The following is a 19,657-nucleotide window of genomic DNA, read 5'->3' as shown; positions in this document are numbered from 1 at the left end:
TCAGCCAGATGACCAAGATCTGGAATTAAAATGTCATGGTTAGGGTTGACATCACTGGAGTCAAGGATTCAGCTGGCCTGGTCTTCTTGTAGTTGAAGCTAGGGCTCTGAGTGGCATGTTAGTGAGCAGTGTGGTCAGGATCAGTGCAGCAGTGGCTGAGGACTTACTTGACGTATCTGGGGCTAGTGAATCAATGCTGCAGCTGGTGCTGGCAGGAGGTTGGAACATGAAGAGTAAGCAAATGATGTATTCAGGACTATGGGAGTCAGGTTTTTCACTATGAGAGAAAGAGTTACAAGTATAGAAAGGAAAAGACTAGATTAAACCCTGACATACTGAATTAGAAATGAGGGTATCAATGTGAAGTCAAGGATTTCAATTTATGTGATAGAAATATATAGTGTATACATGCATGTATCTTTTTAATCTGTCCATCAATTACGCTTAAAACCAATGACTTGTGAGTAGCAGTAAGTACTTCTCAGCTCTTGGTTTCCATATACTACTCTCTAAAGGAATCAGAGGTCCTTGGAAGTATGATTAAAGGCAGGAGGAAAAAAAAGTACTTTTAAGCTTGGGACACCTTGATGCGCCAAAAATAAAAGCTCAAAAAGTCAAAAGGACAGAGATGTGAGCTTGAATTTCAATAGACCAAGTCTAGGGAAAGTTCAGTATCAAAATAAATGGCAGTAATGTATTGTAACTTACTGTATAAAGCAGGAATCTGAGTCCGCTAATAGAGATGGATAAACAAATGAGCAAACATCAGTCAAAACATAAGAAAGAATGAACTCACCATTTGACAACCAGAATAGTAATAACTGATTCAGGCAAGAAGTGTTATTGGACTCAAACTAATTGGGTGACAATCTGATGAGAAAAAGGACACTTACACAGTCTCAAACAATCTTCTCACAAAGTTCTTTTAACTTTTACAATGGAGAAACCTGATAGACACTATCCTAACCAAGTGATCAAAGTTAGTATTATTAGCAATGGGACAACTTGACGTGGTACACTACCTGACATGATATAGTGAAAAGAATACAACACCATTTCTGTGGTATTTCTGGGGGGGAAAATGCATATATCCCAAGTTTAATCATGAGGAAACATCAGATAAACTCAAACTGAGAGACATTTATACAAAGTACTTGGCCTACATTTTTCCAAATTGTCAAGGTCATGAAAGAAAAGACTGAAAAATTGCTTCATATTGAAGAGGAAAAAAGGACAACTAAAATGTACCATGAAATTCTGGACTGGGTGGGACGCTAGAGCAGAGAGGAACATTATTGGGGCAATCAGCAAAATCTGAGTGTGGTTTGTGGGTTAGAAGTCATGGTGATTTAGTTGCTAAGTCATGTCCATTATTGTGACCCCATGGACTGTAGCTTGCCAGGCTCCTCTGCCCATGGGATTTTCCAGGCAAGAATATTTGAGCTGTTTACCATTTCCATACGTCAATGTTAATCTGATTTTGATGGTCATACTATGGTTAGTTATGCAGGAGTATTCTTGTTTTAAAAAAGTATCACTCAAGTAGTATTAATGGGGCATCATTATACAACTTTCAGATGGTTCAAAAATTATATTGGATGGGATCACAATGAATCTATAAATAAGGTAAATGAATATCTTTACAATATTGTGACTTCCAATCCATATGTTATAAAATGTTATAATATTTAAGATCTCCTTCAGTGCCTCTTGATGTAGTCTAAAATTTTTTCCCACAAACATCTTCTGTATATTTTGTTACTTCTTCAAATTTTTAAAATCAAGAACGTATGATTCTATTTGCTTTTGAGACCTCTAGGCAACAAGTCCCTTTCAAGGATCATATCTTTATCTCTGTTGCCAAAAGTAATTTTAAATGTGCACTCAAAGGAATTTTAAATACACATAAATTCTAATTAAGTTCTCAGCATGTTCAGTTCAGTTTCTCAGTCATCTCTGCCTCTTTGTGACCCCATGGACTGCAGCATGCCAGGCCTCCCTGGCCATCACCAACTCCTGGAGTTTACTCAAAATCATGCCCATAGAGCCGGTGATGCCATCCAACCATCTCATCCTCTGTCATCCCCTTCTCCTCCCGCCTTCAATCTTTCCCAGCATCAGGGTCTTTTCCAATGAGTCAGTTTTTCGCATCAGGTGGCCAAAGTATTGGAGTTTCAGCTTCAGCATCAGTCCTTCCAATGAATATTCAGGATTAATTTCCTTTAGGAATGACTGGCTGGATCTCCTTGCAGTCGAAGGGACTCTCAAGAGTCTTCTCCAACACCACAGTTCAAAAGCATCAATTCTCTGGCGCTCAGCTTTCTTTATAGTCCAATTCTCACATCCATACATGACTACTGGAAAAACCACAGCCTTAACTAGATGGACCTTTGTTGGCAAAGTAATGTCCCTGCTTTTTAATATGCATCTAGGTTGGTCATAGCTTTTCTTCCAAGGAGCAAGTGTCTTCTAATTTCACGGCTGCAGTCACCACCTACAGTGATTTTGGAGCTCAGAAAAATAAAGTCTCTCACTTTCCATTGTTTCCCCATCTATTTGCCATGAAATGATGGGACCAGATGCCATGATCTTAGTTCCCTGAATGTTAAGGTTTAAGCCAACTTTTTCACTCCCCACTTTCACTTTCATCAAGAGGCTTTTGAGTTCCTCTTCACTTTCTGCCATAAGGGTGGTGTCATCTGCATATCTGAGGTTATTGATATTTCTCCCAGCAATCTTGATTCCAGCTTGTGCTTCATCCAGTCTGGCCTTTATCATGATGTACTCTGCATAGAAGTTAAATAGGCAGGGTGACAATATACAGCCTTGTTGGACTCCTTTCCCGATTTGGAACCAGTCTGTTGTTCCATATCCAGTTCTAACTGTTGCTTCTTGACCTTACAGATTTCTCAGAAGGCAGGTAAGGTGGTCTGGTATTCCCATCTCTTGAAGAATTTTCCACAGTTTGTTGTAATCCACACAGTCAATGGCTTTGGCATAGTCAATAAAGCAGATGTTTTTTCTGGAACTCTCTTGCTTTTTCTATGATCTAACAGATGTTGGCAATTTGATCTCTGGTTCCTCTTTGCCTTTACTAAATTCAGCTTGAACATCTGGAAGTTCATGGTTCATGTACTGTTGAAGCCTAGCTTGGAGAATTTTGAGCATTATTTTGCTAGTGTGTGAGATGAGTGCAATTGTGTGGTCGTTTGAACATTCTTTGGCATTGCCTTTCTTTGGGATTGGAATGAAAACTGACCTTTTCCAGTCCCGTGGCCACTGCTGAGTTTTCCAGATTTGCTGGCATATTGAGTGCAGCACTTTCACAGCATCATCTTTTAGGATTTGAAATAGCTCGGCTGAAATTTCCATTACCTCCACTAGCTTTGTTTGTAGTGATGCTTCCTGAGGCCCACCTGACTTTGCATTCCAGGATGTCTGGCTCTATGTGAGTGATCACACTATCGTAAAACAAGTCTATCTAGGGAAGTTATGATCAACCCTTCACAAATGACTTCTTGGAATCTTGAACAGTATGCTTTCCACAAGCTTTCTGGTGGTCTGGCAGCTCTTAAAGGACTCCCAACTCTTCCCTTTTCCCTAGGCTCACATTCTTTCCATGTGACATAAAACAACTTCTAATGAATGACTGCCACCACATTACTGGGTAGCAGAGTGGATGTTGTAGGTACTCTGGAAACAGCAACATCCCAAGAGATACTTGCTTAATGTCGTAGGAAACCACGAAATATCTACAGGCTGATAGCTTTAGCTGAACAAGATGCCAGAGAGCTCTCAAGGCAGACAGGAGCCAGAAGTGGAACTCGAACTTGTGAGGTTTAAAAATTGAGGGGAAACAGAGAGGCCACTTGTTGATGAAATACTCTTTGGCTTGTCTCAGTAGATTAAAAGAAAATTATGAGTTTATGCCAACAAAGGTCCATCTAGTCAAGGCTATGGTTTTTCCATTGGTCATGTATGGATGTGAGAGTTGGACTGTGAAGAAGGCTGAGTGCCGAAGAATTGATGCTTTTGAACTGTGGTGTTGGAGAAGACTCTTGAGAGTTCCTTGGACTGCAAGGAGATCCAACCAGTCCATTCTGAAGGAGATCAGATTGGGATTTCTTTGGAAGGAATGATGCTAAAGCTGAAACTCCAGTACTCTGGCTACCTCATGTGAAGAGCTGACTCATTGGAAAAGACTTTGATGCTGGGAGGGATGGGGGGCAGGAGAAGGGGAGGACAGAGGATGAGATGGCTGGATAGCATCACTGACTCGATGGACGTGAGTTTGAGTGAACTCCGGGAGTTGGTGATGGACAGGGAGGCCTGGCGTACTGCGATTCATGGAATCGCAGAGAGTCGGACACGACTGAGCAAATGAAATGAATGAATGAGTTTATGCAGTAATAAGAAATAAGCCTGCCAATGCAGGAGACGCAACAGACCGGGGTTCGATCCCTGGGCCAGGAAGTTCCCCTGGAGGAGGAGATGGCAACCCACTCCAGTATTCTTGCCTGGAAAATCCAAGGACAGAGGAGCCGGGTGGACTACAGTCCACGGGGTCTCAAAGGGTTGGACACAACTGAGCAAGAATTTAAAAGTACATTTTCTACTGAGTGAAAGGTCACCAGCTGGTATTCCTTAAACAAATGTGGTGGAAGGCACAGGTTACTCATGATATTCCATTTCCAGAGTTGGTATGCTGTATCTGCTTTGTGCTCCTTAGGAAAAAAGATAAAAGACTTGAAAACCTGGATGCAATTTTCCTAGTAGTTTCTAGTAGGATTAGCCTAAGGGAGATCCCACCTGAGAACTTTATCCCGTGGTGGTGGTGTTGCCTAGGCACTAAGCTGTGTCTGACTCTTTTGTGATCCCATGGACTGTATCCCACCAGGCTCCTTTGCTAGTGGGCTTTCCCAGGAAAGAATACTGGAGCAGGTTGCCATTTCCTTTTCCAGGGCATCCTCCCAACCCAGGGATTGAACCTGCATCTCTTACACTGGCAGGTGGATTCTTTACCACTGAGCCACCAGGGAAGCAACCTGTGGTGTACACTACTCTTCTTTTTATCTGGTCCACAAAGGAAAAATAAAGAAGATAACTTAGTGTTGAGATGTGAATTAGGGGGGGTTATAGGCTAAAGGGAAAATTTTAAAAACAAACATAAAACTCTATGAACATTATGAAAAAATTATGAATAAAAAGTCTAAAAATTTTAAAAGCACATTTTCTAAGTCACAAAATGAAATGATGAGAAAATTCTAGACATGGCAGTGGTTATGGTTGCAGAACAACATGAGTGTACTTAACGCCACTGAACTGTACACTTAACACTTGGTAAAATGGTAAATTCTATGTTACGCAGGCTACTACTGCTGCTGCTAAGCTGTTTCAATCGTGTCCGACTCTGTGCTACCCATAGACGGCAGCCCATCAGGATCCCCCATCCCTGGGATTCTCCAGGCACGAGTACTGGAGTGGGGTGCCATTGCCTTCTCTGAATATGTTGTACATATTCTACACAATTCAAATTTTTCAAAGGTGCATTTTCTATTGTTAAACGCTACCTGATATTACTAAGTAATTATGCAGTTAAGAATGCCAATGTTACATCATGATCTGATTGCCCTGTGTTTGAGACCTGACTCCAACTTTTATGTCTGTAGAACCCAGAGTATATTTAAACATCAGTTTCATATCTGTAACATGGGAATAATAAAGTACTTACCTACCCATTATAAGCTGCTGTAAACTTGAAATAATTTACATGGAACTCAGCAGAGTTCATAGCACGCAGAAAGAACTCAACAAATATTGGCTCTTATGTTTTTTTAGGTTTTCATACCAACACAATTCTACATTTTTAAAACAATTAGGACTACAAACAAGGCTCCAGTACAAAAGGGTGGGTAATTCTTTATCCCTGGTCCTTAATGTTATATAAAACTATAAAACAACTTCCCATAAAATGCACTCCATGCTGCAGTCAAAGGACATATGAGTTCCAAGTGTTTACCACTAAGCCAATGGTTAATAAACCTCAAAGTCTCACACCCTAAGTGGGAACAATTTCACAGAAACCACAAGAACTTGAAATAACTTAACAGGTTAATATATATATTTTTATCAAGTATAACATGGTCATATAAAAGCATTTGTTACAAATATAATTCACACATACAAAAAGAGGCTATTTTATTTTTTATCCCTTTTATATCCTATTTTATGCAAAATGACAAAACCAAGAAACTAACAGAACTGAGCTAGTTCTAAAAAACTGGGAAATATAAATGAAATATATCCAATCATCTACACTCCCTCTCAAATTCCAAACAATGAGGCTTATTGAACTATACCCTTAGAATCAACTTTAAATCTCTGTATGATTCACCTGAATCATACATGGTCAATAGTTATAAATCCAGGTAGAAAAAGCACATAAAATTATTCACAAGTGAAAACACTTCAAACAAAAGAAATGTTTTAAAAAAAAATCCAGATAATATTAAAAGGAAATACACTGAATTTTAAAACATTGTTTTGGACTATTATATAAAATACCAAAAGGTTCAGAACTGTTGAACAAAAGTTTATGCAAAACAAAGCCAAAAAGTGAAAAATTATTAAATGTGTACTATCTAAAACCAAATAAGACATGACTGAACTATACAATTTAGAAACATGTTTAAATGCAGTTTCTTTGTACAGTTAAACTGGCTACCACATGCAAAATTTGGCAATTAATTAAAATGGAATTAAATACAGATTTGCAAGCCTTTTGGCCATGATGTAAATATGAAAAAGTTAAGTGAATCATCAATTGGAAAATAAAAGGTTACACACTTACCATAAAAGCATAAATGGTCAAAGATACACTATAAAATTGTGTGAAAAAAATAATCATACCAAATAAAGATCTTTCAAGCACTTGCACTCAGAAACATTCCTTTTATAAATAAGCACACAGTTTCAACTTCAAAAAAATAAAGCTGATTTCCCTCAATTGCACCTATTAGTTGAGAGCTATAGCATATATTAGGGATGCACTTAAATGGACCATTTTATGGGGAATCAACTGAACTTTAAAAAAATTTTAGAGTATATTTATTCACAACTTCAAAAATACATATAATTCCAGTGAGGCACAGGTGGGCCCTATCAAAACATTCTGCCATTCAACAAAATTGACACAGGATAACACAATACAATGACAAAAAGCTAACTCCACAATTTGGCAATCCTATACAAGAGAGGCCCTGGCAAAAATTTCTTTCAGAAGACAAATACAATACCACAAAACAAAACAACAAAAAGAGAAAAAACTGAACTCTGACAATCCTACACAAACTGTGGGATTTCATCTTCAAGGTCTTCAAACTGCTGCATTCGTTTCAGCCTTGGTCTCTGACACGCCATGGGTACGTCAGGCTGGTCTCGTTCTTCAGCCTTCTCTTCAGGCCTACTAACTGGGTGCACAGGCCCAGCCGAGGCATTTTCAGACCCTGGAACTGATTTCAGCACGTGCTCCTGGGGAGCATGCGTTGTGCCAGGGGGCACGGCTACGGAGGGTGTCACCGGTTTCTCCTCATCCCCTCTCCCACTAGCAGCAGGAGCAGGTGGTTTATAAAATGTTGTCCAGTGCTGGGGCTGCAGTGTCCTGGGTGTTCTGACAGAAGCAGGAGGGCAGGAGTCAGAGGACCGTCTCTCCGACACCTGTCTTGTTGACCTGACAGGTTCTGTGTATGGCTTACTGGGCTGGGTGATGCTGACAGGGTGGTCCCCGCTGCTCCTGATGTTCAGTGCCACACCTCTTTCCTGGAATGCACTGGGCACAATCATTCCAGTCTTTGCAGTGTGGTCATTTTGTTCATACTGTTTCTCCCTAGTTTTTTGTAGAGTCTGCTGATCAAAGCCATCAAATTTAGAACAAACAACAGTTGGGGAGTCTTTTCTATTAACTCCTTCAAAGACAGGATTCTTGCAAAGCTTGTCTGAATTTACATTTCCCATATTTCTGCCATTTCTCTCAGTAGGAGAGCTAGCAAGAAGTAGTAGTCTGTCTATAGGCAAACTTACAGGCCTAATCCTGGTCCTTGGAAGATGCCTCTCAACACCATTTATTTCCCTATCGGACTTCAGAGTAGGCAGCTTGGAGGTTTTACAAGCATCTTCTGTCTTTCTTGATGCTGACTCAAGTTCTTGGTCTACAAGCAAACGCCCTTTGTTGTCTGTAAAAGAAGAGATTCATTTAAAAATCAAACTTTATGGTACACAGTTAACAAGAGTATCAAAACGAGTTAGAGATGAACACCCTCTCAAAACACGAGTCTTCATGTATTTTCTCCATGTTATTTTTTAGTTTTCTAGGCAGAGGAGTAAAATACTCATAAAATATTAAATGTACACTTTGATTTTAAAATGTTAGAAGTCTATATTTATTTAAATAAATATAATAAATAGCTACAAAATTCATTGCAGGTTGTGGGAAAAAACACCCTTGCTGATGTATAATAGCTTATGTGCTATGTATGAACAAGTAAGTGAAGTGAAATCAAAGTCACTCAGTTGTGTGTCTGACTCTTTGTGACTGCCAGAATACTGGAGTGGGGAGCCTTTCCCTTCTCCAGGGGATCTTTCCAACCCAGGGATTTAACCCAGGTCGTCTGCATTGCCAGGTGAATTCTTTACCAGCTGAGCCACAAGGGAAGCCCATGATTAAGTAAGTGCTGGCTAAAAGGGTTGTCATGATTTCAACAGGCTGATATTGGTGTGTTACCCTCAGAAAAGTTACACCAATTTACATGCCAACCAAATATAAGTATACTCTGAATCCCAAGGCTTTTGCAACTCCATCTGCTTTTCACAGTTATACTCAACCCACAGTGAGAACGTATTATATTAAATGCCTTAGAGGCCCTTGTATGATCAATTAATAAATGGACTATAATATTCATCCTGATTAAAACTGAATAGTTTTAAGTGGAAAATGCCATTCTCCCTATTTACTGTTCACTTCCAGATGTACTTCTCTCTATCAAGTCTGGACCCATGGTCCATGTTTTCTCAAACTAGAATCCTGAACTTTTTCAAATCCTGTCCTTTTTTTGCAGCATCTCCCCTAAAACATCCCGGTTTCTGGTAAATTCCAGCCCTCTGTTCATGCTCCTCTTCTGAGGAGTGGTTTGTAGACAGGAGCCCATCAGAATGACTTAACAATTATCACCTCATCTGACCTTCCTCCATAGCTCCTTACTGTGAACCTCTCTTCCCTGGGCTTCCAGGGCAATGGTCTCTCATTTTGATTTCCCAGGTCCTCCCCCCAGGTATATAGAACATCCTAAAGGACATTTTGCAAACCACTGCAGGCACCAAAGTGCATTCTTAAGTTCTAAGGGAAAAAACTACAGTGTAATGGATAAGAGTGCAGACTCTGAAGACCAGCATCTGGATTTAGCTCAGTTCTCCCCCTTTTGCACTGGGCAAGGCAATCTTGCTGTCCCTCAGTGTCTTCACCTGTCAAAAGGAATCATACTTGTATCTTTGATGGTATGTGGCCTAAATGATCTAATCATGAAAAGTGTTCATTTATCTAGTATATAAATGAAGTGGTACAGGCACTAAAAACAATGACATTCCTAACTGGGAGCCCTAGATAATGGAATAGTGAAATTATCATGAACATAGGTTCAAATACTGAACAATCAATTAGGGGCATGACCTCTGGCACTATTTAACCTCTCTCAGATTATTAGGTTATGGGTTGAAAGGGGTTAATACTATCTATATTATAACACAGAACTGTTTCTGAGATCAAATTGGATAAACAGAATCAAACAATAAGAACAGTGCCTAGCACAGAGCAGGCTCCCTTGCTTTTCAGATCTTGTCAGGCTATGATCATTAATATTTAATTACAGATCAAATTTAACATATATGACTACATTTAAAAACCCTGCAAGTTCGCTTTAGTGATGTACAGAATTACAGTAATAAATGAAAGCCTTTCCACAAATGGATGCCACCAATCACTACAACTAAAATTATATACAGTGAATGACTACAGACAAGGAAATAAAAAAAAATATCATGTGTGCTCAATGTGTTAATGACAGGTGATATGAAAAGGCATTTGAAAAAATTTTTTCTGAGTTTTTTGAGTCTAAAATTTTTGAATTTGAGGAGTCTAAGTGATTCCTTACAAGTCGTAAGATCAATACAATGATCTATGGTTACAAAAGATGCTAATGAATCATCATACTACTCAAAACATTTCTGCGTTCTTGACATACATTAATGGCAAAAAAAAAAAAATTTCAGAAAGAGCACAAAACACACCTGTGAACTCTAAGATGTCTTTTTATAAGGATTACTGAAAAGAATGGCATTCATATAGACACAAGGTACACTAAAAGGCATTCTTAATGTCTGGGAAAGATGCACTACTAAAGAACTTTCTCCCTCTGACTTCTTTCAACTTCACTCACCTTGGCTTTTAATCATGGTTTACTGGGACAGTTTTAAGTCAGTAAGCATGCATTTTACATGGCCACTCACCAATGAGATATGCATCACATTTTTCTAATGCATTTTGCTTTCGCTCTGATTCCTCAAATGATGGAGTGGATTCAAAACTTTTGCATTCACTATCCGTAGTTTGGATATCCTGTTGATAGAAGAAAGTTTTTAAACTTGAAGAAGCAAAACACACTTCAAAATAAACAGTTCAAAGATTTTCAACTTATAACATTAAACTTTACAAAGTTCCAACATAATTCCATATAAGCAAAACTCACTTCTTTTGAAGAGAAAAACAATGACTTCATAGAACGTTCTGGATCTCTTTCTTCTGGTGATAACAGAGACTTTGGAAGATAGCCTGGGTCAACCTGAGGTGCGATGCCACCTGCACTACCTACAGCCGAATCCTGTGGCTGCAGGGACCCATCGAAGATCTTCTGTGAGTAGGTAATGAGGAACTCTACCAACCGTGCTTGATTTGAATAGTCAGCAAGAGAGGAGATGGTGATCGGAGCCGTTGTGGGCCTCGGCCTAAGGAGACTTGGTCCGAATATCACACCCAAGTTTCTGGAGTTCATTTTGTTTTCTTCTGAATGATCTACAACTCTGCGACGCAGAACACATAAAGCTGTATTAGATTTCCTTGATGGCAGTTTATTATGGGATGGGAAAGGTGGAGGAAAAATGGGTTGAAATCTAGGAAAAGGATCTATTTATTTGCTTAAATATTGACCACACAGCAAGTTGGGTTTCACGGTATTAGGATTAAATATAAATAAGTAGAAGGAATCAGTATAGTTTTACCAGCAGAAAAAAAAAAAAATACCCCTAAATGCTGCTCCTATCTTAGTAAATATGTATGACATCCTCCCAGGTACCTATGGTGGAAACTCTACCTCACTGCCCACAGCTAGTCCTCAAGCCTAGCTGATCCTAAAGATCTCTCTGCTGCTCCACTGCCATTCCCACTGCTTTGGCCTTACTTCAAGTTCTCATCACCTTTTATTTCTCTGACTATTCAAGGAGATCTGAACTGAAGTAATTAAGTACCTCCCCTCCAAGCCATTCTCGATACAGCTGCTAGAAAGACCTAACAGGCAAACTTGACCATGTTAAATTCCTGGCCCCAAATTCTTCAGTGAGTACAGAAAGAAGATAGTCAATTAATCTGCCAGGCATGTATGACTTTACCAGGACTCCACCTTGCTCACTTTGTGCTACCGCTTGCTAGACTGTGGCCGAACTGAACTTCTTTTATGTCCCCTAAAGCAAAGCGTTCTCCTGTGTCTCTGCCTGGACTGCCCTTTTGCACATCAGCAAACCGTTCTTCAAGTCTGGCTCAGGGTTACCGTCTCTGATTCACGACCCCCTCCCCCATGCTCCTCTGCATGCTAAGCGAAGTACCCTCAGAATGAGAATGACACTGCAGTGCACTTCTGTGCAGGTCTGCCGCTCAAGCTCACAGCAGGACACATGAAAGAAACCTGACATCTGCATCCTTATTTCCCCAGCCAGAGCCTGGCACAGAACAGGCATCTGACAGAAAGATGTTGGCTCCAAGAACATATATTAAGTGTCTCCCTTTCCCTCATACATATTAGAAATGAAATATTCAGTCAAAAAACAATACCACAAGAATGTGAAATGTACTTACTACTGAGCTGTACACTTAAAAATGGCTAAAAGGGTAAATTTTTGTTATGTGTATTTTACCACAATTAAAAAAATAAACCATAAAAGCAAAACCAAAAAAACTGACCCATTATCCGCCCATTAACGCCTGTCTTATTCAAAGTTCTTACCGCTTAAGATGAACTATGAGGTAATGAAGGCTGTTAAAATTTGATGCTGGCAATTGTCTTAGAAGGTCCTTGCTTTTTAGGAGGATTCGGCTTATTTCTATAGATGAACTTGGCCATTTTTTGTCCTCAGGGTTATCCTTTTTCATCTCCTGTTCTTCATTTACATGTTGGATTTCTACTGCAAGGTCTATAAATTCCTTGTACAATCGAAATAAAATAAATGGTTCTGGCAGCTAAAGAGATAAAATTATATTAGAAATATCATTCTTTTCATGTTTTTCACTGTTAATAATTTACTGAATAGCTACTGAGTGGTTTAGCACATCCTTTTTAGGTAACAGGACTTAAGGTCAATCCACAGTTAGAAATGTACGTAATGTCTCATCACAAGGAAAAATACTTTTTTCTATTTCTTTAACCTTGTATCTATATATGATGGATTTCACTAAACTTATTGTGATAATCGTCTCATGATGTATGTCAGTCAAACTCTTATGCTGTACAGCTTAAACTTATACAGTGCTGTATGTCAGTTATATCTCAATACAACCAGAAGAAAAAAAATTAAACTCTAGAACAAGAAAAAAAGAAATGTATGTATGTTTGCTAGGTGTGATCTATAAAGTGAATCTGACATCACCATAAGTATATCCATATTAAAAATGAGTTAACTAGTAATCAAGTAAAACTCTAAACCTAAAGCTGCATTATGGGATTTAAAAACTGATACTCTATACCAATTACATTCAAGACTGCCCCAAAGTCAGCATGATCTTCAGCTATCTTATTGAAAAAAATCCAGGATAATGTACAATATATATCAAATTAAATAGAAAAAACTTATTTTCTGTTCGTATGGGAGACAGAACAAAATGCTATAAGGTCCTTGTGTTTTACCTGGACCTGACTGAAGATTAGCAAAAGACAATATGACTTAACAAGACACTGCCAACATTTTATCTAATTTTTAAATACCACTTTAATTGCCAATAAGCAGATCAAAAGAAGTTCCTCTCTCAAACTGTCCATAGGCATACCACCTTTATCCGTCTACTGGCATAACTGATTTCAATGATTGCACTGCGTGGTGATAAAATATACAACATCTCTCTTGCTAGGTGATGTCTTACACTATCTGTGGTGAGGTTGGCACCTACTTCTCCAGCTTCCCCTGCTGGTCCCAAAGAGGGCATCAAGATCAATTTCTACCTCTACCATTTTGGGATCTGAAGGTGGTCATTCTTGGAGCTTCAGATTTCCCACATAGTACTGAGTAAAATAAAGGCTATTCTCTTAATACTGTAAGAACTGACCATGGCTTTCCATACTAAAGCTTTGGTCCCATAGTATTCCTAGCACAGAACTAGAGCTGGTATGTTGTTGCTGTTTAGCTGCCAAGTCACGTCCAGCTCTTTACAACCCCCATGGACTGTAGCCTGCCAGTCTCTTCTGTCCATGGGGTTTCCCAGGCAAGAATATTGCAGTGGGTTGCCATTTCCTTCTCTAGGGGATCTTTTTGACTCAGGGATTGAATCCTTATCTCTGGCATCTTCTGCACTGGCAAATGGATTCTTTACCACTGAGCCACCCAGGAAGACCAAAAGCTGGTAGTATTTGACCCCATTTATTTCCTCTCCCTGACTGACTAGAAGAAATAAAGGATGATTCATTGTGAGATTAAGTTATTTGAAAATACTGTCTCCATTTCTCAGTTGAGAATCATATAAAATGTGGTTAAAGATATATCAATAGTTTCCTGGGCTAACATGGTACATTCAACATTTGTACCTAATTTCTTTCCTTTCTACAATCCCACTGACATACAGTTAAGCCCACAGGACTGGGAGAACAGGGATGGAGACAAAAAACATTTCGCAAGCTGAAGAGGACATAAACATGTGCTGACTTAGCACTCCTAAGAAAGCTAAAATTCTAAACGGAGAATCAACATGATTTACCGGATCCTAAGGAGACTCTGCCTCTTGAGAAATCTGTATGCAGGTCAGGAAGCAACAGTTAGAACTGGACATGGAACAACAGACTGGTTCCAAATCAGGAAAGGAATATGTCAAGGCTGTATACTGTCACCCTGCTTATTTAACTTATATACAGAGTACATCATGAGAAACGCTGGGCTGGATGAAGCATAAGATGGAATCAAGATTGCTGGGAGAAATATCAATAACCTCAGATGTGCAGATGACACCACCCTTATGGCAGAAAGCGAAGAACTAAAGAGCCTCTTGATGAAAGTGAAAGTGGAGAGTGAAAAAGTTGGCTTAAAATTCAGAAAACTAAGATTATGGCATCTGATCTCATCACTTCATTGCAAATAGTTGGGAAAACAGTGGAAACATTGTCAGACTATTTTTTTGGGCTCCAAAATCACTGCAGATGGTGACTGCAGCCATGAAATTAAAAGACACTTGCTCCTTCGAAGAAAAGCTATGACCAACCTAGACAGTGTATTAAAAAGCAGGGACATTACTTTGCCAACAAAGGTCCGTCTAGTTGAAGCTTTGGTTTTTCCAGTAGTCATGTATGGATGTGAAAGTTGGACTATAAAGAAAGCTGAATGCCAAAGAATTGATGCTTTTGAACTGTGATGTTGGAGAAGACTCTTGAGAGTCCCTTGGATTGCAAGGAGATTCAACCAGTACATCCTAAAAGAAATCAGTCCTGACTATTCCTTGGAAGGACTGATACTGAAGTTGACACTCCAATACTTTGGCCACCTGATGTGAGGAGCTGACTCATGTGAAAAGACCCTGATGCTGGGAAAGATTGAAGACGGGAGAAGAAGGGGATGACAGAGGATGAGACGGTTGGATGGCATCACCGACCCTGTGGACATGATTTTGAGTAAACTTCGGGAGTTGGTGATGGACAGGGAGGCCTGGCGTGCTGCAGTCATTGGGGTGGCAAAGAGTCAGAGATGACTGAGCTGAACTGAAGGAGATGCAGGGATTGTTAGACTAGGTCCTCTAATTTGGGGGAAGTGTGAGCTATCCAAAAAGCATTAGAATTCTAGATCTTTATCCCTAGTCCATGCTCCTGAGCAACCTCAGAAGTCTGGAAATTTCTTCTCTGGGCAGTGTAAAACAGAGGGTCTCTGGAAGGGTAATGCCAAGCATAAGGAACAGGTGGGTAACTATCTTAAATAAGGATTTAGTGACTGTATGCCTGCTGAACCTTTCTTACCTAACTAGGATCCCAGAGTTATGGAATCATACCTGTAGGCAGGGAAAGACTCTTCTCTGTGCTATTAGATTAGCCCACAAGCAGAGACCTAGACATACCAATGTCAGGTGTTTCCCAAACAGTCCTCTTAGATAACGCTACACTCACTACAGTAAAGTTCAAAATCTTCAAGTCTTCATGTATTCAAGAGTTTCCAGACAGTAGCACAGGGAACCATATCCAATATTCTGGGATAAACCATAATGGAAAAAAATATTAAAAGAATATATATATATATATATATATATATATATATGTAAAAAAGGAATCACTTTGCAGAAATTAATACAACACTGTAGATCAATGATAGTTCAATAAAATCTTAAAAATAGTTTACAATTAAAAAAGCTTCCAGAGAGATTTCAGTTCCCAAAGCTTTCATTTTAAGGAGAAAACTATAGAAGACAGAAATGAAAATAGGAAAAAACCAACTCGAAGGCCTACAACTCTGCTGTCAATATTGTGGCTGCTAGTCATATATGGCTACTGAGCAGTGGACATGTGGCTGTTCCAAACTGACATGTGCTCTAAGTGAAAAATACACACCAGATTTCAAAGACCCAGTAAACCCCAGAAAAGGTAAATATTTCATTAATTATTTAAAATTACTGATTAGATGCTCAGATGCTTTCCATTTGTTAAATGAAATATTAAAATTTAACTTCACTGTTTCTTTTTATGTGGCTACTAGGAAATTAAATATTATATACAAAGCTCACATTATATTTCTATAGGACAGGGCTAGAAGCTGAGACAAGAAAAAATTCTTTAAAAAAATATGAATATTTCAGGTAGAAGAAATACAGCATTCAATAAAATAAAAAGAATTGTTATAAAAGGGACAGAAAACTAGAATTCTTGGAAATTAAAACATGATCTCAGAAATAAAATAGTTTACAGTAAGAATGGAAGATAAAGCTGAGGGAATTTTTTAGACAGAATTAAAAGAAAACAAAAACGAAAGAATAGGGAAAAGGGAAGGAAGCTAGAGAACCAATACAAGTTGCATCCAAATGTAAGTTCCAGAAAAAAACACAGAGAAAACAGAGGGGAGCAATAGAGCAAGGAAATTAAAGTTCCACGAACTAAAGGACAAGTAAGCAGAATGACAGAAACTGTGGAGTGCCTGAAAGAGTGGATGAAAATACACCCACATCAAGGCATAGGCTGTGGAATTTGAAGATAGTAGATAGCAAAAGATTCTACAAGTTTTCAGAGAGAAAACAACAGGCTACATATAAATAAATAGTCAGGAATGAGAAGGATTTTAGGCTTCAAAGAAAACAATAAAAAAAAAAAAATGCCTTCAAATTTCCAAAGAAAAATAATTTCCAGCCTAGAATATTATAACCTTCCTTACCTCCCACTCTTCCATTCTTATTCAAGGAAGCAAAGTAAAGACATTTACAGATAAAAGTTTCAAATGTTTAGTTAGTCCACTTTGCTCCAGATGGCCCTGACCAAAACAGGAGAATAAAAAACAAGAAGACATGACACAGAAGACAGGTGTTCTCACAGAAGAGAGTGGAGGAGAGAGATCCCAGGAAGACAGCTCTTCCCATATTAAAAGGACCCAGAAGAACAGAGCTCCTGAGATGGACACGTAGAGGACCAACATTACTATGCTCTCTGCAATTGTCTTCATTTTCACTCAAGGACAGAGCTTTACCCAAGGACAGAATGCAGCTGGCCCTGGCCCAGATCTTTTAAACTTGGCTTATCATGACAAAGTGCTGATTGTTCCCGCAACCCTTCCATGAGCTGCTGCCTGAGACATTATGGCCACTTAATCCACCCACAGCAGCATTTTCTTCAGACCTACTCCTAAAACATGCGAGTACAAGAGTGAGCACAGAAAAAGAAAATATAAAGCACTTCACTGCTGACCACATTCCTGCTGAACTTGCAGTACTAAGCTTATAGGAGAGCCCTGACTGATGCCCCAACCATAGTGAACTTCATCTTCCCTGAATGCATTCACACCTTGATCACTAACCTCCCCCAACAGCTATTCTAAAATACCAATGAAACTAAAGCCAAACCACTACTGAATCCTTCATATAACAGTGTGAATAGTAAACTTTCCTTAAACAGCTAGATTTATGCTTTCTACTCAGTTTTCAAGAACTTGATACATTCTGTTGTATGTATATTGTGAGGCTTCCCTTGTGGCTCAGTTGGTAAAGAATCTGCCTTCAATGCAGGAGACCTGGGTTTGATCCCTGGATTGGGAAGATGCCCCTTGGAGAAGGAATGGCAACCCACTCCAGTATTCTTGCTTGGGAAATTCCACGGGCAGAGCAGCCTGGAGGGCTACAGTCCATGGGGTTGCAAGAGTTGGACACAACTTAGTGGCTAAACCACTATTCTTAAATATATGAACAATATTTAGGAATACACAACAGGTACTAAAACAGTTAAGAAAAGACAGGGAGGTATTAACACTGTTATGAAACACCACTGGGTAGAGCTGTGGGCTGCAACTGTGGAGTGGCATATAGGGGCCTTCAACAAAGTATAAGAATGTTCTATTATAAGGACCTAAGTGATGGAAAATGAAGATTTTTATTATTATGGGTCTTTAAACTGTACATACATTTTATACACTCTTTGATCTGTACTTTAATAATTGGAAAAATATTGATATGGTTTATATCAATGAAAAATGTGTGCAGCAAACATTATCAGCAAATTGCAAATTATATTTTTGCTCTATTTAATGGTAAGTTTCAATGGTAAAAACTTTACCTGTCGAAGGTATAATTTTAAGACATCACAGATATCATGTGAGCTAAATTCTGAAATGTCTACCAAGTGCATTCCATTTTCCAAGGCTTGACACAGTTTTTCAGTTTTGATTTTGTTCCCACATACACGATAAATTCCCTTGAGAAAAGAGAAAAAATTTTGCAAAAAATTCTGCTTCAGTACAAATGGTTAAATGCATATAGCTAAATATACTTTGATTCTTACTAATATTTTAGGAAAAAAACTAGGACCAAATGAGGTAATATTTTTCAAATAAATCTGAATAAATTCAGTTACTTAGTAAAAACTGAGAGCATTGTTCTCCTTTAGTGTATCCTTATGATTAGAACAAATCACATTTATGCTTTAAAAGTATTAACTTTAAAAATTATAATGTACCTGTAGACTCAAGGCTCTATTTTCGATCTCTGAGGCACACATTTTGAGTACAAAAGGGATGCCATCTGGTTCCTTTTTTGCAACTTGTGTGAACTCTGCTCCAAATAAGTGGATTTTCCCCATAAGTTTCTGATGACCACAAATGATGACTAAATTTTCCAAACACTTTCGGTGACAAACAAGGAGACACTACAAGAAAATGACAGTTTAAAATGGTGAACTCACCTTAAATCTGTTCACAAAAGGACAAACTACAGGTAGAGTGATAAATAACAAAAATGAGTTTAAAAGGTATTACTTGGGTTTGAAATACATTTGATAGCAAAATAAAATATAAAATTATAGAAGGAACACTGTGGTTCAATTTTTTTAAAATACATTTGCAAAAGATCTTAATTGCAAAATTAATAACAAAAAAGTATAAAGCAAAAAGGATAAAAGGGCTAATATAATTCCAGAAAGATCTTACCTCTTCACATTCAACACCATGGAATACCACAATGCCTTCACAATCCCTGCACTTGGTGGGGGATCTCAGTTTGCGAAATTTGTGAGTGAGAGCTGCCTTTGACATCAACGTTTTCTTAAATGTTCCAAGAGAATTGGGTCCTTCCAACAGAAGCAGGGTTGTATACAAGAATGGTTAGCAGGACAGAAAAAATTATACCACATGATACTACACTTTAAAAGATTTTTAAATAAGATTACAAAAAGTTATGACTTTTAGTCTGTAACATCAAAATAAGCATCCAATGTACAGATCCCTTATCAGGTACACATTCATCAAACATTTAAGCTATGAGTAAAAATCATCATCAAACCAATAACATACTTCTAAAATATCATGGCACAAGGTTTCCAGAATTATAAAATTTACAGTTTAACATGATCTTCATTTCACAGGAGCCATTACATTCTTGGAGAAGGACCTTATAAAGTTTGGAAGA

At 38.5% G+C, this 19,657-nt stretch overlaps 1 protein-coding gene across 5 annotated transcripts in view; it reads right to left on the bottom strand.

Moving 5' to 3' along the window:
• Positions 1-5,827: 5,827 nt before the first annotated feature.
• The window catches only part of ARHGAP29 (Rho GTPase activating protein 29), an 82,943-nt gene continuing 69,113 nt past the window's right edge, over positions 5,828-19,657 (bottom strand). For all 5 annotated transcript variants that reach the window (XM_027536452.1, XM_027536457.1, XM_027536456.1 and 2 more), the window contains 7 exons: positions 19,180-19,319; positions 18,711-18,899; positions 18,312-18,449; positions 12,324-12,556; positions 10,797-11,127; positions 10,558-10,666; positions 5,828-8,231 (listed from right to left, as the gene is read on the bottom strand). In XM_027536452.1, coding sequence (XP_027392253.1) covers positions 7,342-8,231; positions 10,558-10,666; positions 10,797-11,127; positions 12,324-12,556; positions 18,312-18,449; positions 18,711-18,899; positions 19,180-19,319 — 2,030 coding nt within the window. In that variant the 3' untranslated portion in view covers positions 5,828-7,341. The remainder of the gene's footprint in view (positions 8,232-10,557; positions 10,667-10,796; positions 11,128-12,323; positions 12,557-18,311; positions 18,450-18,710; positions 18,900-19,179; positions 19,320-19,657) is intronic.

This window comes from Bos indicus x Bos taurus, chromosome 3 (genome assembly GCF_003369695.1).
Source record: "Bos indicus x Bos taurus breed Angus x Brahman F1 hybrid chromosome 3, Bos_hybrid_MaternalHap_v2.0, whole genome shotgun sequence".
Lineage (NCBI taxonomy): Eukaryota > Metazoa > Chordata > Mammalia > Artiodactyla > Bovidae > Bos > Bos indicus x Bos taurus.
The sequence above is the reverse complement of the archived record's forward strand: the minus strand, read 5'-3'. Positions and strand labels throughout refer to the sequence as shown.